Below are 24,179 nucleotides of genomic sequence, written 5' to 3' on the forward strand. Positions count from 1 at the left end.
TAGACTGAAATGAATTGACAATTCTAGTCCATATATTCAAACTTCAAGAAATTGACTAATTATTAATGACAAAGTGCCAAAAACGAGTTAAAAATAAAAAGAAAGCCGTTAAGTTTTTGCCAACGGAAAATTCATGTTCTCTATTTCACAAGTTTGATTTGCAGAGATGTCACGTCAAAAACAATTATGCACCACGACCACGTAGATGTGGAAATACCTTTGAAATAATAGGCTCTGCTTTAATAAAATGTCAATATTCTTAGAACCTTTAGCTATTTATCTTCAAGTTTTTCAGGTAAGACTTTGCATTGTGCGACATTTTAACGAAATCAGGGAGACGCTCGACTATGAAACTAAAATGAATGCAGAAAGCGCCTTCCTGATAATATTATGTATTGAATAAAACCAATCGCTGGTAAATTCTGGTGCTGCATCGGACATCAATTTTACTCAAAGTAATCTCTGGTGAGGTGGGTAGGCAAAAAAACATACTTTACAAAGGTGAATGGGGCCAAATTATTTTAGCAAAAAAAAAAAAAAAAACCACCACCCGACTCTATTTCTGCTACTTCTGAACAATTCTGTATATATATGCTATGAATATTACGCTTCTGTCAGGTGGTCTCAAAGGCTTTACATGACACTTAAGACAAAAATAATTTATACAACTGGAGCATCATTCATAAAACTTGAAACAAGTTTAGTGAATTTCTAGCCTTTCACAAACTGGAATTTTTAACGTGAGCTCTAAATCTCTAATGCCTTGCCTCAATTCATATTACCCTAGATTAAGCACTAACGTAACTATATGCCATGTAAAATTCTACCGATTAGTACAAGACGATCTTTTAACGCCTAAAATAAGGTAAATACATCTTTTGATAAACACACTGAGTTTTTTTTTACCACAGTAAAATATTAAGGCAACTGGTGATTGAATAATTTAGGAGATTCCCTAGTGTTAACGCTAGATATTTCTAGATTTCTTACAGTATTGCTATTTTTCACATACCATTTTGGTGGTTTAGCGGAAAAGGAAGTTAAGACGTAAACTGGTTCTCAGCTTGTAATGTCTGTGTAATTCGCGACGCAGCCGGGAAACGCCGTGTAATGAAAATGGAGTCTGACACCTGTCATCGCCCCAGAGTAGGACATTTATTTCATAATAATTTCTGTTTTAAAGACTTTAGTTTAATTCTTATATAGCATATATCTTTAACATTAGAACGAACACCTTATTCAATCGTAAAAGGTGTGAAGATATGAAATACAACTCGCTGAAATGCCGTACACTTTTAACAAATATTTTCGTACCGTGTATTTCGTCCCAAAGAATTTCGACTGTGAAAATGATAAATATATGTTTGTCCAGGGTTATTATAGCCAAAGTTGTGACGGGGCTTAGGCCAGCTTATTTTGTTGAGAAGACCTCGGTATTTGCAAAAATTTAGTCAAAATAATTCGACGTTCAGATTGTTTTATATTTGTGATGGGACAATCTAAATGTCAAAACTTTGAAGGACCAAAATAATGGAGGATAAATTAAAGTACACAGTCATGTAAAGTTATTAGTTTTATCGCTTGAGCATATTGGCGTGTAGACACGGTAAAGTTAATCGTGTACAGTATGTGTATAAATTCAGGGACCGTTCTTCAACTTTACTAAATTTTTTATCTGTATTCTCTGGTAAACTAAAATCTGAGTTGCATTGCCCCGGACTTTGTTACACTAGCTCGTCTCTGTCCTCATCTGCATCATCTAACAGTTCAGAACTATAGTTCGATTAGTTAATAAAAGGCATCGCATATAACTTTGTTGGAGTCACGTGAGTTTGAATTTAACCGCCTCGGTAGCCTAGTGGTAGAGCGTCCGCTTCGAGTGCGGGAGGTCGTGGGTTTGATCCACGGCCGCGTCATACCAAAGACATAAAAAATGGTACTAGTAGCTTCCTCTCTTGGTGCTCAGCATTAAGAGGGTAGTGCTAGGACTGGTCAGCCCGGTGTCAGTATAATGTGACTGGATGGAGTATCATGTCACGTGTCTATGGCGTGATATTCCAGTGAGGCAGCACTATAAAGTTGGGCATTGTGCTCACTGCTACAAGTAGACACCGTCGTTTATATGACTGAAAAATTGTTGAAAAAGAGATTAAACCCGAACACACACACACATGTTTAATTAGTTGCTGTTTTTAGCTCACCTGAGCACAAATTGTCCGGTGTCCACCCGTCCACTTTTCCCTTTAAACAACATCTCCTCCTAAACCACCAGGCTAATTTTGATGAAACTTCACAGGGATGTTTCTTGGATGGTCTTCTTTAAAAACAATTTCAAAGAATTGAATTCCATACAGAACTCTGGTTGCCTTGGCAACCGCAACCAAAAGGAAAAAACTTTAAATATCTTCTTGTCCAAAACCACAGGTCCTAGATCTGGAAGTCCTCAACCAAGATTGTTCAAATTATCACCCTAGGGTCAAAATCTCAAATATGGCCCCATCCAGGGAGTCACATGGTTTACATAGACTTATATAGGGAAAACTTTTTAAATCTTCTTGTCCAAAACCACAGGTCCTAGGGTTTTGATATCTTGTATGTAGTATCATCTAGTGGTCCTCTAACAAGATTGTTCAAATTATCCCCCTAGGATCAAATATGGCCTGCCCCGGGGGTCACATGGTTTATATAGACTTACGTAGGGGAAAACTTTGAAAATCTTCTTGTCTAAAACCACAGGACCTAGGGCTTTGATTTTTGGTATGTAGCATCATCTAATGGTCCTCTACCAAGTTTGGTCAAATTATCCCCCTGGGGTCAAATATGGCCCCATCCTAAGCTCACATGGTTTATATAGACTTATACAGGGAAAAACTTTGAAAATCTTCTTGTCCAAAACCACACCCAAGACAAGAAGATATTTGAAGTGTAAGTGCGATTGTGTTTGATGGAATATCTGGTCAAAAAAACTGATGGTAATGTTGCTTAGCAGTCTGTGAAAATATGGATAGACTTTTCTTCCAGTTCATAATACGTATCATGACATAAGTGTTAGCATATCATGATACAGCAGTATGAAATTTTGACTAGAAAAGCATTTGCAAACTTTGTGTAACAGAATGCTGAAACTAGAAAGATGCTGGCAATGATGCTGTAAATGTATTCTGAAGTTAATAAGTGATGGAGTTTGACCAGTTATCCAAAATAGCAGCATGCGCATGGTATTGAGTAAACAGGAGCAGGATTTTCAAAAATATGTTCATTCTCAACCATTTTAAATGATCCTTTTATAAAAGACGATATTTTTTCTGGAACCTGCATGTTACTTGTGATAATTTTCTCAAAAACTGCGGTATAATATTTTAGTGGAATGCAACAAAATATATAAGTGAGGACTTTTCAGGAATCATATTTATGTCATCGTGTATGATCAAAGTTATGTTTCTCACTTTCTGTACATAAAAATAAGGTCAGTCGGTCAATAAAAACTTGATTGGGCTAAAAGCTTGATTTGGCTTTGAAGACTGATCAGGCAGTTTTACCAGCCTGATGATTACCCATTGTTTATAACTTGGAATTTTATCTTTTCAGAATTCACAAGTTTTATGGAAGGTAATTTCTTTTACTTTGTGAATGTCTTTTACAGGAACTTGAAGGTATTGCGCTGAATTTAGGAGAGCTAGACCTTACTTCAGATGACTTTCTATTGGAAGAAGTGGATGGTAAGAATTTACTACTTTGAGATGAAAGTATCAGTACAAGAATTACATGATATACACTTTTAGCATGACTATTTTGAAGAATAGGGAAAGCTATTGGACTCACCTGTGCATTGGCGTCAATGTCGACATCCCAGTTTGGTTAAGTTTTTTATGTATGATGTTATCTCAGTAACTACTTGTGGGTATGGATTGATACTTCACACACTTATTCATTGTTATAAACTGACTTAAATTGCACAGGTTTCATTGGAAATTCTGTGAAGTCATTAGTATTTGTGGGAAACTAATTTTCATGGATTCATGGTTCTCAGTCCATGAAACCAAATCCCCTCAAAGAATTGAATTCTCCCTCATTTCATATTGGAAACTTGAAATCTATGAATTTATATGTTCACAAAAAGCCTTTTTTGCCAAAGCCACAAAATTTTATGCATACAAAATGAATTGGTTTCACAGTAACTAGAGATGACCATCATTTATATATTTGATTTTGTTTAAATGACCCAAGAGTAACAAGTAAATTGAAAAATGTTATAGTTTATGCTTAGATAGTATGTTGTTTTTTTGTTTCAGTTCACATTCAAGAAAATTTAGAAGATGAATTTGTTAAGGAGGCATTAAAAACGGTAAGTCTTCTCTGTTGCCAGATCCAGATTTTGTTTATGGGTACACGTAATTTCTAGAGGGGTTTGGGTGCATGCTATTTCAGAAACGTTTTACCAAGTACACCTGAAATGGTGCAGTTGTTACATTTACATATATTTAATGTATATTTAAACATAACTTTTTGACCTGACATCATCTGTAAAATGTTTAAATTTTCAAAAACAGCACTTTAATACAAACAATAGCTTTAAACTTTGACTGTTGCCTAGTCTATCCACTTCAGTAATTAGAAATACTATTGGTATGATGTTTCAAAAAAGGGGGTTTAAAAGTTTTGAAATGACGAAGTTTTTAATTTTAGACATATGCTTGCTAGATTTTAGAGGTGGGCGATGGAAGGGATTGGGTAGAGGGGGACTGAGAGTATGCCTGGTGCACCCATCAGATTCACCTGTGTTGTCTTACTTTGCCATAAGAACTTTCTTACGGTTACTTTGTGTACAACATTAGTAAAAAAGAAAGTGTTGGTATAATTTGTATATTCATACTGCACAAGTTAAGGCAAGGTGTCATAGACTATATATATGGTAGTGTAAAAAATAATTTGTGTTTTGATAATTTCTTCCACTCTGATTAAAAGTGATTGGTTCAAAATGATTTAAGTGTGACATAGAAGGATTCAGTGATTGTATATTGGATTAATTTTATCATTATTTCAGGGAGTTGATCTGCGACAATATTCCAAACAGATAGAGTGTGAGTTACTACAGGTTGAGAATGCATCCATTCAAGATTGTATCCTTTATATATATTTATTATTCATTTATACAAAAAATGAATATATTTACAAGCAGAGGTTTTTGAAGGGGTAAACACATTCTGAAAATTCATCAAATACATTTAATTTGTGAAAAATGTAATAAGTTAAGCCAATATTTTTCCACTGTTTCTGATAACAATCAAACAGGTCAGTAAAAGTAAAATTTATAAGTCAGTGGGGTAATTGTAACTGAAAAAAACTGTGATCATTATTTTCATTACCACTATTAAACTGTTGTTTCTTGTTGATTATTAGCAGAATTAGTTGGTGAAAAACTGCTGCTGGCTTATTTTTAAACTTCTGAAATAAAACTAAAAGTAAATTATTCTCTGTTCAGCTTAAAATATACAAAATGTTGCTGCTGGAAAAATCTTTTTTAGCTAACCAGATGACAGTGTCATCAATGTGAGCTATTGTGATCACTCTTTGTTCGTTGTCCATTGGTCACCTTTGCTACCATTTGGTGTGGAAGTTGATGAAACTTGGCATTGGTGTTGCTTGGTTGGTGCTCTTTCAGAGTCGCTCAGAGGAACTCATACCATGCAGAATGATAAGCTTAAATATCTTATTGTCAGAAACCATTGGCCAGATTTCAAAATAATAACATAGAAATGTTCCTTCAAATTTCTGTGAATCATCAAAAACATGGCTGCCAGAGAGAGAGTCTACACTTTTCTCTATATGTATCATGTATTGGAAAATTGTGTATCAAAATTTTTAGATATATCAGATTCATCAGAATATACAATCTTCAACAAGTATGGTTACTTTTCCATGTATTTATAGAGTAGAAACTCTTGAAATCTTCTTGTCAGAAACTGCCTGCTTTAAAATAATTTCAAATATATATCATGGGTGAACTTGTACCAAGCTCATTAAAATTCTGCTGATTTGTAAAAAAAAGAAAGAACAACATGGCCACCAGAGCTAAAAATGAAAAATTCATTAGATACCATTCTAGACTATTCTAAGATTTTGAAGTAATTTCACAGAAAGAGTCTCAATTAAAATTGTTGAAGTCATCTTGAGTTGTTAAGAAAAATCATGGTTGGTTGGGGACAGGACTGGTTTGTCCTACTTGGCTCTAGAAAATCTTTTTCGTAGAAATTCAGCTTTCAAAGTAATATAGCAGAACTGTTTCTGGAATGGCTCTGCAAAAAAGGATTTCCTATTTGAGCTGTTAAACTCTGGTAAGCAGTCTAGAACATGACCCTTTTGGCCACCTTTGCATTAGACTTTACCATAATATTATTCAGTTAATTGTACTATACCATATTGTAGTTGAAATATCATACACTGGTAGATAATTTCTTTAACATAAACAAGATATCAAGGAAAGTGAGAATATTGCCAGTCTTCATAAACAGATAGCAGCCTGTGATACTATACTAGAGGTAATTTATTGATGATTAATTACGCTGAAATATTCAGCATGTGACTTGATATCCATAATGGTTCATAGCCCATCATGCTTAAACTGTTGTTTTTTTTTAATCTCTCATGAAGAAAAAGATCCTAATTCATATACAAGTGCTGGTAAATGATAGCATCTCAAATAGACAGTTCTAAAGATATCTTCAGCTATCTTTTAAACGTTGTAGTAGTTTTACTTGAAAACATAAATGTGAATTGGGTAATTTTGACATGGTTTTTAGCTCGACTATTCAAAGAATAGTCTAGCTATTCTACTCACCCTGGCGTCGGTGTCGGCGTCGGCGTCACACCTTGGTTAAGTTTTTGCATGCAAGTACATACAGCTATCATTTAAAGGCATATAGCTTTGAAACTTATTTATTCTTTTTCTAGGTCAATTACCAACCTCACTGGGTCAAGTTCCATAACTCTAACATGTATTTTGAGCAAATTATGCCCCCTTTTGGACTTAGAAAATTATGGTTAAAGTTTTACATGCAAGTTACTATCTCCAAAACTAATGCAGATATTGAATTGAAACTTCACATGTGTCTTCGGGGTTATAAAACTAGTTGATAGCACCAAGTCCCATAACTCTGACCTTCATTTTGGCCAAATTATGCCCCCCTTTTGTACTTAGAAAATTTTGGTTGAAGTTTTGCGTGCAAGTACATACAGCTATTACTAAAAGGCATATAGATTTGAAACTTATTTTTTCTTTTTCTAGATCAATTACCTACCTCACTGGGTCAAGTCCCATAACTCTGACATGTATTTTGGCCAAATTATGCCCCCTTTTGGACTTAGAAAATTCTGGTTAAAGTTTTGCGTGCAAGTACATACAGCTATTAGTAAAAGGCATATTGATTTGAAACTTATTTTTTCTTTTTCTAGATCAATTACCTACCTCACTGGGCCAAGTCCCATAACTCTGACATGTATTTTGAACAAATTATGCCCCCTTTTGGACTGAGAAAATCCTGGTTAAAGTTTTACATGCAAGTTACTATCTCCAAAACTAATGCAGATATTAAATTGAAACTTAACATGTGTCTTCGGGGTTATAAAACTAGTTGATAGAATCAAGTCCCATAACTCTGACATGTATTTTGGGCAAATTATGCCCCCTTTTGGACTTAGAAAATCCTGGTTAAAGTTTTGCGTGCAAGTACATACAGCTATTACCAAAAGGCATATAGCTTTGAAACTTATTTATTCTTTTTCTAGGTCAGTTACCAACCTCACTGGGTCAAGTTCCATAACTCTTAACATGTATTTTGAGCAAATTATGCCCCCTTTTGGACTTAGAAAATTCTGGTTAAAGTTTTACATTCAAGTTACTATCTCCAAAACTAATGCAGATATGGAATTGAGACTTAACATGTTTCTTCGGGGTTATTAAACTAGTTGATAGCATCAAGTCCCATAAAGTCCCGTAACTCTGATATGCATTTTGGTCAAATTATGTCCCGTTTCGAACTTAAAACTCTTTTGATATTTAACATTTTGGGTAATAATTTCCTGCTTCTGTGACAATATTTCGAATAGTTGAGCTTGGCTGTCTTATGGACAGCTCTTGTTATGTTGTGGATTTGATGTCAGCAGTCCAACTTTACAGTTTAAAAGCTTACTCCAATTATTGTGAGCATTAATTATGTTTTCAAGGTGCGAATCACAGTAAAGCATGCTAAAAGAAGATAGAATCTACTTAAGATATCAAAAAATTATGAATCAACACTATTTACATTCATTTGGTATTTTATAACGTATAGCTGAAATTGTTTTTAGAGAATGGAGGAGATGTTGAATGGGTTCCAGTCTGACTTGAGCAGTATCAGCACAGAGATCCAGTCTTTACAAGAGCAAAGTATAGCAATGAATGTCAAATTGAAAAACAGACAGGTAGTTTTACAACTTACATTTTCATTTTCTTTCATTACAACCGTGTAATTGAATTAATATCGGCATACAATCTTTCGAAATGAAAAGTTTTGTTTTAATTTAGTTGCACCCTCAGTGTAGGATTACATATTAGTTTACTTTTTTTCTACTTTAATTGAAATGCATTTCCATTTAAAAGGGATGAATGTTTATGTATATTTTATGTTTAAAACATTATATTTGCACACTGTGTACATGAGAAATAAAGATGAGCTTGATAATTATATATTCAAATTTGATTATGTAGTTGAAAACTATACATTACAGTCAATACGAGGAGAGCTGAGTCAGTTTGTAGATGAAATGGTCATACCTGAATCTATGATCAAGTAAGTATACAATTTTCAGCAGAATTATCAAATTGAGAGAACTGAGGAGTTGATGGATGGCTGACCCTTGTATAACAAGCTAACAAATAGATCTATGCTCAATTGACTATCTGCGCTATAGAAAACAGTGAGGCTATTGATTCCATAGCCAGTACATTAAAGCAGTATTGCTTATTTGACTAGAATGAGCAAAACAGAGCAGAATATAATGTAAGAATCTTTAACTAGTTGAAGGTGTGGATGGAAATATCTGTCTCGAGTGTTACTATGTAGGCGGTAACGAGGCTCTGCTGAGTTACCGCAAAACAGTTACATGAGAGACAAACATTTCCATACACACCTTCAGCTAGTGATAGATTCTTTTTCTTGCATGCCATATTCTTTAATTAATAGAAGAAATAAAGAAAAATAAATACTTTTCTTTTGAGCACTATTTCATTATAGTAGCGTATGAATTTACACATTTATTCATAAAGTGCAGCTTGTTAGTCATCTTACACTCCGGGGTGTAAGATTGATTTTTTTAGCACCAGCAAAACATGAGAAAATCCTGACTGGCATGTATGAACTATCCATTTGCACTGGCATACACTTGTCCAGTTTGGTGGAATTGGGGTAAACATTTTCAGATGGTTTTCAATGGAGTGAAAATATACACATAAAAGTAACTTTTTAGGTGCTGCAACTGCAAGAATTTATTAATTTTTTACAATCCTTTCATGGGAAAACAAAGTTATTGTGGTGGCACTTTTATCCAACTGACTCATTTCCAGTTATTCACTGATTTTGAATTTGAAAACTTATTACGATGTATATTACAGAAATTTCATCTTGATAGATAATATACCATTATATGGTTAAACTAACCTTGACTTATAATTGCTTCCAGTTTCCCATATGGGTGACTTCTCAAGAATGTATATTGTTGCAGTTGTTTCAAGGATAGTGCAAGATACAGAAGATGTTCCTATTTCAGAAGCTATCCATGGTTCTTTAATGTGCAAGATGTAAAGCACAGTCATGTGACTTCATGTCATGACATGTAGCAACTGATTGACTGTTGGTAATTTAGTTAATGGAGGATAAGGTAGAACACTGGATCAATGGTTTTGTAGTCAAATATCTACTATGGACTAGTGAGTGCCCTCCCTAAAAGTTGTTATTGCAAAATGTATACATGTGTTTCACTGAAGTATTTTTGTATTTCAGTCATATATTGGATACCCCTGTAACTGAGAGAGAGTTTCTAGAACAGCTACATGAACTCAATCACAAGATAAACTTTGTGAAGGAACAGTCATTTAGAGATGCTAGGTCTTGTCTTGATGTGAGAGATATACTTGAGAAACTGAAAATAAAGGTAAATATTGAACATTTTTAACTTTAACTGTAAACTATATAACAGGTTTCTTTACTTAACGTACCTCCATGGCTGACTGGATAAGGTCGCTGACTTCGAATCACTTACACCTCACCAATGTCGGTTCGAGCCTCACCCGGGGCGTTGAATTTTTCATGTGAGGAAGCCATCCATCTGGCTTATGGAAGGTCGTTTGGTTCTACCCAGGTGCCTGCTCGTGATGAAATAATGCACAGAGGAGCACCCGGGAAACTTGGGTTAAATGATTACCTGATCAAGACGATGTACAGAACCCATGAGTCAGCCATGTCGGCTCAAGGTCAAGGCCACAACTCGAGGATGTTTGAACCTTCCTTTTCTTGTCTGTTCTGTGTCTCCTAAACCCCTTGAAAGACAATCATGAAACTTGGGTCAAGTGATAACCTCATCAAGATGATGAGCAGAACTCATGAGTCAATTATGTTGGCTCAAGGTTAAGGTCACAACTCGAGGTCAAACATTTGAGCCTTCAATTTTGTATCCGCTCTATATTTCCTAAACCCCTTGAAGGATTTTCATGAAACTGGGGTCAAATGATCACCTCATCAAGACAATGACTTATGAAAAACTTATCAAAACTTATGAGTCAGCCATGTTGGATTAAGTTCAAGGTCACAAGTCAAGGTCAAAGGTTTGAGCCTTCCATTTTGTGTCAGCTCTTTATCTTCTAAACCCCTTGAAAGATTTTCATGAAACTTGGGTCAAATGATCACCTCATCAAGACAATTTGCAGAACTCATGAATCAGCAGTGTCAGCTCAAGGTCAAGGTCACAACACAGGGTCAAATGTTTGAGCCTTCCATTTTGTGTCTGCTCTATCTCCTAAACCCCTTGAAGGAATTTCAAGAAACTTTGGTCAAATGATCACCTCATCAAGACAATCTGCAGAACTCACGAGTTAGTCATGTTAGTTTAAGGTCAAGGTCACAACTCGAGGGTCAAATGTTTGAGCCTTCCATTTTCTGTCAGCTCTGTATCTCCTAAGCCCTTTGAAGGATTTTCATGAAACTTGGGTCAATTGATCACCTTATCAAGATGTTGTACAGAACACATGAGTCAGCCATGTTGGCTCAAGGTCAAGATCACAACTCAAAGTCAGAGGTTTGAGCCTTCCATTTTATGTCTGCTCTGTATCTCCTAAACCCTTTGAAGGATTTTAATATGACTTGGCTGTAATATTCCCCTTATCAAGACAATGTGCAGGATTCAAAATTCACACCAGCCAGCTTAAGGTCAAGGTCACAAGATGATTGTTTAATGGTTCCACCCAATACCATCAACCCTTTCACTATCCATAACTGGCGGGGGATGTAGCTGTCTTTCAGACTAGTTACTCATCTGTCTTTAATCATTAGCAGATATTTTTGGAAAATTGAAATATTCTCTGGTACAGAAAATGCTGTTGATTACAAAAAATATTTTCATAAATTTACTTTATTGGGATATTGTTAACTATATGTAAATTGATAATCTAGATTTACTTATTAGTATAACATAGGTAAACTGTGTAGTTATATGTGTCCCTCCCCTCCATCTATTTATCAAATATGTGTTAGACTAAACTTTGTACTTTTGTTGCAGGCAATAGCAAAGATCAGAGAGTTTCTGTTGTTGAAGATAAATTCCTTCAAGAAACCAATGACTAACTACCAGATACCACAAGATACAATGTTAAAATTCAGGTCTGTCATACTGTGAAATCATTTAAATTCGCTGGCATGAAATTTCGCACAAATGTGAAAAAGGACTGTTTCGCGCTGGCTTTAATTCGCGCATTTTCAATTCATAAATTAAAAAATAAATTAAAAAATAATAATAGCGCGGTCTTAAATTCCTGCATCGGTTCTAGCGCGAAATATGCGAAAATTCGTCCTGCGCGAATAAAAATGATTTCACAGTACTTTATACTTTATTTTTGTGCCCATTCTTAAATTCTGATGTAATGTTTTGCCTTCCTTGCCCACATTGTTTAGAATTCCGAACTTCTTTGACAGCACTGGTGTGGTGGTTATACCAGTAAACTTGTCCGGATAGAGAAAGACCAGATAGAGAAAGATACACTTTTATCTTTTAATCTTGACTATCAGAGAAATAGAGCTATTGTACACACCCATTTGTCAATGTCGGCATCCGGATTTGGTTAAATTTTTGTATGTAATCTGGTGTCTTGGTATCATTTGGTGGGAATGGATTGAAACCACACATTTGTCCACCTTGATGAGCTGACATGCATTGTACAGATTCCATAACTCTCTTTTTGCATTTTTACAAAATTATGTTTTATTATATACAAGGCTGTTGAATAGTCTAGCGTTACTGTCCTCCGACAGCTCTTGTATTCTTATATATGCTTTTGGATTGTTTTGTTTAATGATTGTATAATATTTAACTTGAGAGTAACCACATTAGTTTGGCTTTCTGCCCTCTACAGTACTGTCCACAATTAACTGTATCAGTTCAGGCCTTAGATACAACCTAAATATTAAGATTTCATCAATAAAGATAAAATAAATATGTTAACAACTTTATGCGGTTTGACAAAATTAAATTTATTGACAGGTTTTTCAATGAGTTTTTGATGACCAATGAAAGACATGTTGCTAAGGAGGTTAGAGACGAGTACATGGATACGATGAGCAAAATCTACTTCTCCTATTACAAGGGATATCTCAGCAGATTGATGAAGTTACAGGTATATAATGCCCATATTTATTTTATCCTTGTTCAAATTCTTTCTAGTCATTCATGGATTCACCGTAGGTAAGCAATTGTTCTGTATAATTGTGAGTAAATAACTAGATCTGCAGAAAAGCCTGCCTGGTTATCTCAGTAAGGTGAGTGGATAACTACAGGCCTTCAGCTCAGAAGTGCTGTTTCAGGTTAAAGAAAATGTTCTCAATGATTTGATGGAAGTCCATTGGCCTATGTTCTCCATGACGATTTGATAAAAGACATGGTGTCTCTGATCATTTATCCTCCACCTCTGGTTCATGTAAGGAAGTTGGCAGTTACTTGCTGAGAACAGGTTTGTTCTAGACAAGAGTCACAATGTCTCCTACCTTTAAAATCCTAGTGCTAGTTTTACAAGGAAAAGCACTGAAGTATGATTCAGATAAGCTTTAAGCATCCTAAATTAAGCTGTAATCAGTTTGAATTATGTTAATAATTATATATTTACAATATGAGATATTCAGTATTTAAATTGGTGCTGGTAAAGAATGAATAGAAGTTTACAAGTATGAATGATTGCTTTGTACTCTGAAAAATTAATGTTTTCAAATAAACATACTGTGAAACACTCGTAGTTAGAGCATTGATTGTTTGAGTTGCAGGGCTGATTCAAGTAATTCCTGTGGTTTGCAGTTCTTTTTTAAAATATCAAAGTTCTGATCTCTCAGAACCCTCTGTAACTTAAACAACTTTAGACTTAAAGCGATCAAAGTTTTACTATTAATCTTTATGTTTGTGACATGTTTTAAAAAGGTAATTAACTTTGTATCAGATGTGTTATTTATTGAAGAAGTTTGATCTTTTTTTATGTAGTAAGGTACTTGAACATTATGCTGTATCAGTTTAAATGTAACACCTGTTTGTTTGTTTCAGTTTGAAGAAGTAGCAACCAAAGATGATCTGATGGCTGTGGATGAAACTGCCAAGAAAGATATCCTTTTGTGTAAACTCTAATTGATTCATATGAAATTCAACAAAAGCATAGTCAATGATAATCATAAGAGGTGTTTAAAAGCAAAAATGTTCTTCCGCTTTTAGTCCTTTTATAACCATCTAGAGTCTTAACCACCTTTACTGTACATGCTAAAGCAACAACATGAGTGTTTGAGTGTTCACATGTATATTACATGTAGCATTCTGTCGTTTGTGTACTGTCTGATCTGTTTAACCTTAAGCCTGCTGGCAGCAAATGATTCTGCCTATGCAACCAGTGCAGACCATTCGTTCAGGCTGATCATTGTCTGCACTATTCCCTATTCAGTCAGTAAATTTTCAGTAAACACCTCTTCGAATAAGAAATGCTACTGCCCAAAGTGAATTTTAGACCACTCCATTTTAGAAATTTAGTATGGTAAAGGATACTAAGGGGTTGAATGTTGAGCTGCTTATGCAGTGCATGCAATGAGCAAACAGTATTATTATTGACTTTAATCCCCCGCCACAAGTGGTGGGGGGTTATAGGAATGGTCTCCGTACGTCCTTCCATCCTTCCGTAACATTTTGTGTCCGCTCTGTATCTCCTAAACCCCTTGAAGGATTTTCATGAAACTTGGGTCAAAAGATAACCTCATCAAGACAATGTGCAGAACCCATGAGTCAGCCATGTCGGTTCAAGGTCAAGGTAACAACTCAAGGTCAAAGGTTTGAGCCTTCCATTTTGTGTCCGCTCTGTATCTCCTAAACCCCTTGAAGGATAATCATGAAACTTCGGTCAAATGATCACCTTATCAAGACAATGTGCAGAACGCATGAGTCAGCCATGTCGGTTTAAGGTCAAGGTCAAGGTCACAACTCGGGGTCAAAGGTTTGAGCCTTCCATTTTGTGTCAGCTCTGTATCTCCTAAATCCCTTGAAGGATAATCATTAAACTTGGGTCAAATGATCACCTTATCAAGACGATGTGCAGAACCCATGAGTCAGCCATGCCGGCTCAAGGTCAAGGTCAAGGTCATAACTCAGGGTCAAAGGTTTGAGCCTTCCATTTTGTGTCAGCTCTGTATCTCCTAAATCCCTTGAAGGATAATCATGAAACTTGGGTCAAATGATCACCTCATCAAGATGATGAGCAGAACTGATGAGTCAGCCATGCCAGCTCAAGGTCAAGGTCACAACTTAGGGTCAAAGGTTTGAGCCTTTCATTTTGTGTCCTTTCTGTATCTCCTAAACCCCTTGAAGGATTTTCATCAAATTTTGGTCAAATGGTCACCTCATCAAGAACTCATGAGTCAGCCATATCAACTCAAGGTCACAACTCAATGTCAAAGGTTTGAGCTCTGAAACTCCTAAACCCCTTGAAGGATTTTCATGAGTCAGCCATGTCAGTTCAAGGTCAAGGTCATAGCTCAAGGTCAAAGGTTTACCCTTTCACTATCCATAACAATGGCGGGGAATTTAGCTGTCTTTCAGACTGCCTTGTTATTTATATAACTTAGCCAGTGGTAGCATACATCGGGTGCCTAGATGCATACACTTTTCTCTGCTTTTTATTGTGAGGGGGAAGATCCAAAAAAATTCATTTCTTACATTATTTCTTTTTTCACACAAATGAAAATGCAAAAATTTCTGCCTGATTGCCTAAAGGATATAGCATTTCTGATATTTGTTGCCGTTTGGTCAGTTTACTATTTCTTTAACATTTCCAAAGTTTCTTTACTAGCAAGACAATCCTGAAGAACAGGTCAACAGTATTTACAGTTGGTAACCGTGGTGAAGTACTGACCACTGAGTTAGAGGCCCCTATCATTGTACCTCATGCTGCACAGAAATCTGAAAACAGGGTATGTACAGTTCTTTAGAAACTGAGGAACCAGGAAAGCTTTTACTATTGGAATGTCTTCCATATATAATACTACTCTCCAACTAACAAGTATTGACATTCCCCTAGAGGAGATGCATATGCAAGTTCCTGATGGCACCGGTATATATGTTTAAGTACACATACTGTCAGTAATTGTATTCATCAATAACCTTTGAACTGCAATAGGGTCATAGCTAACTGGAATTAATATGTCCTATAAGAAAAATACTCTAGGATGTCTTTTTGAACTTCACAGACTGAAAAGAAAAGGCATGTACTTGTGATGTAGTTCAGGAGAAGTTCTTAATTGCTTTGTTGCTGAAAAGCTACATGTAGTTAAAATAGTTAAATCTTGTATATTCAATCAGATATACCTATTTCTGTTATATTTTCTAGTACACATTTGAGAGTTTATTCCGAAGTTTACATTTTGCTCTGATGGACAATGCATGCAGGGAGTACCTGTTCCTCACAGATTTCTTCATGGCGTCGGGAACCTCGGCTATAGACCTGTTTAATACTGTGTTTGGCAAAACACTCTCTATTTACCTGGTATGTCTATATAAATTTTGATGCCTGTAAATTTTATAACAGATTTTTCACAACAGTTTTTCTCAAAAACAAGGTCATTTTTGCAAGGGTTAAATCATGTTGATTTTGTTGTGTGGACTAAGAATCACATGAAATTTTCTTACTCCAGTCTTTTTTATGTACTTCAAAACACAATAGATATTCTGATGACAGACTCTGCATTACACAGAAATTTAAATTCTACTTCCACAGTAAATTGTATGATAATAAATAAGCACTGTGACAAAATTAAATTTCATAGATGTAAAATTTTGTGAGCTATTGCAGACTTATTATGTATTTGTAATTTCTTTGTTTTGGCAAAAGTAGCTCTTACGTGGGAACATGCATTTGTAGAAAGTAAATTTTTACACAGAATAAATGAATTGTCTGTTTGATAGGATTAAATTTTATAGATTGCCACAATGAGATTCCCCAAAAATAGTCTCCAGCAATAATAATGAAATTGCAGAAGCCCAAAATGGGGAATGCATTAGCAAATATGAAGTAATTTAATGTTTTGCGTTTTAATTTCAGAAATCAATGGAGGAGCATATAAATGAATGTTATGATTCTATAGCCATTTTCCTTTCCATCCATATAGTGCATCGATTCCGCTCAATTATGGAAAATAGAGGGGTACCAGCACTGGAAAGGTTTGTAATGATTGTAAACTGATCAAGAGTTGCTATCAAAGTAAGCTGTTCAATTTTCATGCCAGGAGTGTATTGTTTTGCCAATTGTTAGTCTGTCTTCTGGTCCATCAGTCTTATCAATTGGTAAACCATTTGGTCTCACAGTGGTCAAACTTCATAGGATGATTGCCTGTAGATAGTAGATGACCCCTATTATTTTTGAGTCAGTAGATCAAAAGTCCAGGTCAGTGACCTTGTGATTGAGAATTGTTTCCACTCAATAACTAAAAGAATGTTTTGGTCTAGAATAGTAAAACTTCATTATTGCCTGTGGCCTTATTGTTTTAGGGGTCAGTAGATGAAAGGTTCAGGTAAGTGACCTTGAGAATGAAAATCTTTTTTGTTCAATAGCTAAAAAACCCTTCTCTATACAATGGTTAAACTGTTTATATCATAATTTTACAATTAATAGTATACTAAGTGGGTTGGATATGAAATTACAAAATTTTTAATATTTATTGATAGGGTTTCAAGAGCCATCTCAAAAAACTCCTTATTTAACCATGAAAACTACTAGGTAACAGTTAGGTTCTTTCAGAAATAAAAATTGCAAAGTTATGGGACTTTGTTTTTTGTTACTATACTATATACATAGACACAATCTTGTGCGCACCATCTCTCCTCATCTCCTTGACACAGTTTAATGAAACTTCATACAAGTGATCAGTAACAACAGTAGTTGTGCATGGGGCATGTTAGGTTCTTTCAGAAAAAAAAATTTGCAGAGTAATGGGACTTTGTTTTTTGTTACTATACTATATACATAGACACAATCTTGTGCGCACCATCTCTCCTCATCTCCTTGACACAATTTAATGAAACTTTACACAAGTGATCATTAACAACAGTAGTTGTGCATGGGGCATGTTAGGTTCTTTCAACAACAAAAATTGCAGAGTTATGGGACTTTGTTAGCTCACCTGTCACAAAGTGACAAGGTGAGCTTTTGTGATCGCGTGGTGTCCGTCGTCCGTGCGTAAACTTTCCCTTGTGGCATCTCTAGAGGTCACAGTTTTCATGGGATCTTTATGAAAGTTGGTCTGAATGTTCATCTTGATGATATCTAGGTCAGGTTCGAAACTGGGTCACGTGCCCTCAAAAACTAGGTCAGTAGGTCTAAAAATAGAAAAACCTTGTGACCTCTCTAGAGGCCATATATTTCACAAGATCTTCATGAAAATTGGTCAGAACGTTCACCTTGATGATATCTAGGTCAAGTTAAAAACTGGGTCACGTGCCATCAAAATCTAGGTCAGTAGGTCAAATAATAGAAAAACCTTGTGACCTCTCTAAAGGCCATATTTTTCATGGGATCTGTATGAAAGTTAGTCTGAATGTTCACCTTGATGATATCTAGGTCAGGTTCGAAACTGGGTCACTTGCGGTCAAAAACTAGGTCAGTAGGTCTAAAAATAGAAAAACCTTGTGACCTCTCTAGAGGCCATATATTTCATGAGATCTTCATGAAAATTGGTCAGAATGTTCACCTTGATGATATCTAGGTCAAGTTCGAAAGTGGGTCACCAGCCTTCAAAAACTAGGTCATTAGGTCAAATAATAGAAAAACCTTGTGACCTCTCTAGTGGCCATATTTTCATTGGATCTGTATGAAAGTTGGTCTGAATGTTCATCTTGATGATATCTAGTTCAAGTTCGAAAATGGGTCACGTGCCATCAAAAACTAGGTCAGTAGGTCAAATAATAGAAAAACCTTGTGACCTCTATAAAGGCCATATTTTTCATGGGATCTGTATGAAAGTTGGTCTGAATGTTCATCTTGATGATATCTAGGTCAAGTTCGAAACAGGGTCATTTGCGGTCAGAAACTAGGCCAATAGGTCTAAAAATAGAAAAACCTTGTGACCTCTCTAGAGGCCATACCTGTGAATGGATCTCCATAAAAATTGGTCAGAATGTTCACCTTGATGATATCTAGGTCAAGTTTGAAACTGGGTCACGTGCCGTAAAAAACTAGGTCAGTAGGGCCAATAATAAAAAAACTTTGTGACCTCTCTAGAGGCCATACTTTTCATGGGATCTGTATGAAAGTTGGTCTGAATGTTCACCTTGATGATATCTAGGTCAGTTTCGAAACTGGGTCACGTGCGGTCAAAAACTAGGCCAGTAGGTATAAAAATAGAAAAACCTTGTGACCTCTCTAGAGGCCATACTTTTAATGAGATCTTCATGAAAATTAGTGAGAATGTTCACCTTGATGATATCTAGGTAAAGTTCAAAACAGGGTCACGTACCTTGGAAAACTAGGTCAATAGGTGAAATAATAGAAAAACCTTGTGACCTCTCAAGAGACCATATTTTTCAATGGATCTTCATGAAAATTGGTCAGAATTTTTATCTTGATAATATCTAGGTCAAGTTCAAAACTGGGTCACATGAGCTGAAAAACTAGGTCACTATGTCAAATAATAGAAAAAACGACGTCATACTCAAAACTGGGTCATGTGGGAAGAGGTGAGAGATTTAGGACCATCATGGTCCTCTTGTTTTTTCTTAACATACTATGTACATACAGTCTGCATATGCAGTCTTGTGCATGCCTAATCTTCAGAACCCTTGCACACAATTTAATGAAACTTCACACAAGTGATCAGTACCAACCCTAGTTGTGCATGGTGCATGTTACGTTCTTTTAGATAAATATTCTGCATAGTTATGGGACTTTGGTTTTCGTTACTTTACTGTATACATACAGTCTATATACATACAGTCCACATAATTATGCAATCTTTTGTGCGTCAAATTGCAATGTACTGTGTCAGTGCATGTGGGGGGTACATTCACCACTTTTAATGATAGCTCTAGTTTGTAATGTATGTCTTGTTGATATTGTAAAGTAGAGATATGTATTCTTGTCATACTTCCAGGTACTGGGATAGTATATTACACATAATGTGGCCTCGTTTTGAATACATCCTGGTTCTAAACATACAAAGTGTACGTGACTGTGATCCAGAGAGGCTGGGCCATATTGATGTCAGACCTAACTATGTAAGTGTTGTAATCTAGAATTTGTATTACAGTTTGGTAAGAGGTGCCTCTATGGTCGAATGGTTAAGTATGCCAACTTTGAATCACTTGCTCTCATTGCTGTGGGTTTAAAAGCTCACTGAGGATGTAGAATTCTTTGATATAAGGAAGTGACCCAGAAGGTTTACTGAAGGTTGATGGTTTTACTCAGATGTCTGTCTGTGCCTGAAACAATGCCTTACTTTACATAAGGATTTTATTATCTGTATCACTCAAATTCTGAGCCAGTATTTTCTCCAAATGTCAGGGTCCAGGCACATTTCCCATTTTGTGAAAGTGAAATAAGGAATGTTACTACCCAAATTGAATGATGGACTAGTCCATTTTAGAAATTTAGCAGGATAAAAGTTAATATGTTATTTGACTATGCAGATAACAAGACGGTATGCTGAGTACTCTGCGGCAATATTAGGTATCAACCAGTCATACCCAGATGAAAGAGCAGACAGGATTCTGGGACAGCTACAAACAGAGGTCGAAAACTTTATTCTAAAACTAGCAGCAGAATTTCCACACAGGAAGGAGCAGCTGATTTTCCTAATTAACAACTATGATATGATGTTAGGTGTAATTACAGTAAGTATGAAGCTTTTGACTTTTATTTATTTGATATCCCCTAATGCTAGGAGATAATAATTTTTAAATGAATGTTTCGAACAGATAAAAAAGGTGTCTGCAAAGTTTGACATGTAAAGTTGGAATAAATATATTTGTGCTTTATATCCAAAGATTTTGTTTATCCAGATCATGTAGAAATATAATTTTCAGTGGCAGAAAATAGTTGCTCTTATATGAGTTTGTTCTATAGATGCAAGATTTACTTTATTGATAGAGATGGACAGCTAGCAACAGTTTCTCTCGTTTACAGTACATAATTTATGCAAACACCAGTACTTCTATTTTATGGTGGTTAGGTAGTGAAACATTGGAAATGTGTGTATCTACTTTAAAATACAACAATTTATATTACTTAATCATGAAAATACTGTGAAACACTGCTCCTGTGAGCTTTGGTGACTCAAGCACCAGGCTGAATTGAGCAGTTTATGTGGTTTCCAGCTGTTTTTAGCTCACCTGTCACAAAGTGACAAGTGATCTTTTGTGATCGCGTGGCGTCCGTCCGTCTGTCCGTAAACTTTTGCTTGTGACCACTCTAGAAATTTGGTCACAATGTTCATCTTGATGATATCTAGGTCAAGTTCGAAACTGGGTCAAGTGCGGTCCAAAACTAGGTCAGTAGGTTTAAAAATAGAAAAACCTTGTGACCTCCCTAGAGGCCATATTTTTCAATGGATCTTCATGAAAATTGATCAGAATGTTCATCTTGATGATATCTAGGTCAAGTTCGAAACCGGGTCATGTGCGGTCCAAAACTAGGTCAGTAGGTCTAAAAATAGAAAATCCTTGTGACCTCCCTAAAGGCCATATTTTTCAATGGATCTTCATGAAAATTGATCAAAATGTTCACCTTGATGATATCTTGGTCAAGGTTGAAACTGGGTCACATGCGATCAAAAACTAGGTCATTAGGTGTAAAATAGAAAAACCTTGTGACCTCTCTAGAGGCCATATTTTTCAATGGATCTTCATGAAAGTTGGTCTAAATGTTCACCTTGATGATATCTAGATCAAGTTTGAAAGTGGGTCACGTGCAGTCAATAACTAGGACATTAGGTCTAAAAATAGAAAACCTTGTGACCTCTCTAGAGGCCATACTGTTCAGGAGATCTTCATGAAAATTGGTGAGAATGTTCCCTTGATGATATCTAGGTCAAGTTCGAAACTGGGTCACGTGTGGTCAAAAACTAGGTCATTAGGTCAAATAATAGAAAAACCATGTGACCCCGCTAGAGGCCATACTTTTCATGAGATCTTCATGAAAATTGGTGAGATTGTTCACCTTGATGATATCTAGGTCAAGTTCGGAACTGGGACACATGCCTTTAAAAACTATGTCATTAGGTCAAATAATAGCCTCTCTAGAGGCCATATTTTTCAAATGATCTTCATGAAAATTGGTCAGAATTTTTATCTCGATGATGTCTAGGTCAAGTTCAAAACTGGGTCACATGAGCTCTAAAACTAGGTCACTATGTCAAATAATAGAAAAAACGACATCATACTCAGTTCAAAACTGGGTCATGTGGGGACAGGTGAGCGATTCAGGACCATCATGGTCCTCTTGTCCTTATAATCTCTTTGTTTGGATCACTAAGATCCGTGGATAACTTAAGCATTTTCTTCACCTCGTTGTAACTTGGATTGATATGTGTTTAACTGTATGTTATTCTAAACAAAATTGTAACATGTAGTCTCAGGGCATGTATGGATATTTTGTTTTGCATTAATGTAATGTGTTGCAAGGGCAGTATAATTAATTAAATTAGTGGTTGTTGTTTATATTTACTTTCATCTGTTTTTAATAAACTATAAATCATTTAATAATTATTTATCTCTGTTTAGGAGAGGACAACAGAAGACTCAAAAGAGTCTGAAAGTTTCAAAGAGCTGCTAACAGCACGGACACATGAGTTTATTGAGGAAGTACTTACACCACATTTTGGTGGTATGATCATGTTTGTGAAGGATTGTGAAGCACATATTGAGAGGGGGAATATGGAGGCTTTAAGACATGAAGAAAGTAAGGTTTACTGTCTGTAAATGAATATCTTCAGTAACAAAGAATTGTTTCCTATATATTACTGTGAAATCATTAATTTTCGTAGGGGACTAATTTTTGTGGATTTTGTGGTTGAGTCAATCCACGAAATTTAATCCCAATGAACAAGTAACTTTCCCATTCATTTTATGTTCAAAGGTTGAAATCCACGAATTCATATCCCCACAAAATTGCGGTTTTTACAAAAACCACGAAATTTCATGCCCACAAAATTAAATGATTTTACATTATGTTGTTTGAATTATAATTTCTTTCAAATGTGAGATAAACTAGTATTTAGGATATATCCAGCGATTTGTAAGTCCTTTCATGGTGATTTAGAACAACATACATGTATATTTCTATTTTTAAAGACTTATATCACTTAAGTGCACATGCTTGTAGATCTTCATGCCTTATGTAATCATTACATATCATACAGGCTTCTAAAGGGTAGACAGAAAATACAACATACAGCTATAATTTGTTTGTTTTGGGTTTAATGCCATTTCAACAGTATTTCAGTCATGTAACGGCAGGCAGTTAACCTAACCAGTGTTCCTCGATTCTGTACCAGTACAAACCTGTTCTCCGCAAGTAACTGCCAACTTCCCAAAATGAATTATCAGAGGTGGAGGACAAATGATTTCAGACACAATTTCTTTTATCAAATTGCCACGAAGAACATACGCCCCGCTCGGGGATTGAACTGGCGACCATGTGATCCATAGACCAATGCTCTCCCTACTGAGCTAAGCGGGTGGGCTTCATACAGCTATAAAACAAAGATGAGTCTTCAGGTGTAGTATTTATCTCCTGGAATTACTATTTGTATTCTATATTACAGAGAGTGTAACACAGTTTATTACGAATTTGAATGGTGACTAGAAGAAAGCTTTGGAATATTTATACAAACCAATATCTCGAATGTATAAACTAGTATTTTATTTACAGGGAGGGTAACACAGCTTGTTAAAGGTTTTAATGCTGACTGGAAGAGAGCTCTAGAATATATCAACCAGGAAGTGATGAGATCCTTTACCAACTTTAAAAATGGAACACAGATATTACAGGTAACATATAAGCTATCATCCACAAGGGTCAGTAAATTTAGATACAGATTATATATAGACAACCAGCAAGTTTACAGTGGTATTCAACCGCCTCGGTAGCCTAGTGGTAGAGTGTCTGCTTTGAGTGTGGGAGGTCGTGGGTTCGATCCCCAGCCGTGTCATACCAAAGACATAAAAAAAAATGGTACTAGCAGCCTCCTCGCTTGGCGCTCAGCATTAAGGGGATAGTACTAGGACTGGTCAGCCCGGTGTCGGTATAATGTGACTGGGTGGGGTATCATGCCACCTGTCTACGGCGTGATATTCCAGTTAGGCAGTACTATAAAGTTGGGCATTATGCTCACTGCTACAAGTAGACACCATCGTTTATATGACTGAAA

The 24,179-nt window shown here is 35.8% G+C and overlaps 1 protein-coding gene across 2 annotated transcripts in view; it reads left to right on the top strand.

Annotated features, from left to right (window-relative positions):
- The window catches only part of LOC123547304 (vacuolar protein sorting-associated protein 52 homolog), a 182,694-nt gene that overhangs the window by 155,446 nt on the left and 3,069 nt on the right, over positions 1 to 24,179 (top strand). The window contains exons 1-18 of one of the 2 annotated variants that reach the window (XM_053524615.1): positions 1,070 to 1,146; positions 3,644 to 3,719; positions 4,293 to 4,345; positions 5,045 to 5,120; positions 6,472 to 6,539; positions 8,347 to 8,460; positions 8,767 to 8,828; positions 10,038 to 10,188; positions 11,809 to 11,909; positions 12,787 to 12,919; positions 13,831 to 13,888; positions 15,601 to 15,734; positions 16,151 to 16,306; positions 16,862 to 16,980; positions 19,905 to 20,028; positions 20,440 to 20,643; positions 22,531 to 22,708; positions 23,681 to 23,799. In XM_053524615.1, the coding sequence (XP_053380590.1) occupies positions 1,111 to 1,146; positions 3,644 to 3,719; positions 4,293 to 4,345; positions 5,045 to 5,120; positions 6,472 to 6,539; positions 8,347 to 8,460; positions 8,767 to 8,828; positions 10,038 to 10,188; positions 11,809 to 11,909; positions 12,787 to 12,919; positions 13,831 to 13,888; positions 15,601 to 15,734; positions 16,151 to 16,306; positions 16,862 to 16,980; positions 19,905 to 20,028; positions 20,440 to 20,643; positions 22,531 to 22,708; positions 23,681 to 23,799 (1,962 nt within the window). In that variant the 5' untranslated portion in view covers positions 1,070 to 1,110. Of the gene's footprint in view, positions 1 to 1,069; positions 1,147 to 3,643; positions 3,720 to 4,292; positions 4,346 to 5,044; positions 5,121 to 6,471; positions 6,540 to 8,346; positions 8,461 to 8,766; positions 8,829 to 10,037; positions 10,189 to 11,808; positions 11,910 to 12,786; positions 12,920 to 13,830; positions 13,889 to 15,600; positions 15,735 to 16,150; positions 16,307 to 16,861; positions 16,981 to 19,904; positions 20,029 to 20,439; positions 20,644 to 22,530; positions 22,709 to 23,680; positions 23,800 to 24,179 lie in introns of those variants that run through there. The other variant, XM_053524614.1, reaches the window with a different exon arrangement.

Source organism: Mercenaria mercenaria, chromosome 15 (genome assembly GCF_021730395.1).
Source record: "Mercenaria mercenaria strain notata chromosome 15, MADL_Memer_1, whole genome shotgun sequence".
In the NCBI taxonomy this organism is placed as follows: Eukaryota; Metazoa; Mollusca; class Bivalvia; order Venerida; family Veneridae; genus Mercenaria; species Mercenaria mercenaria.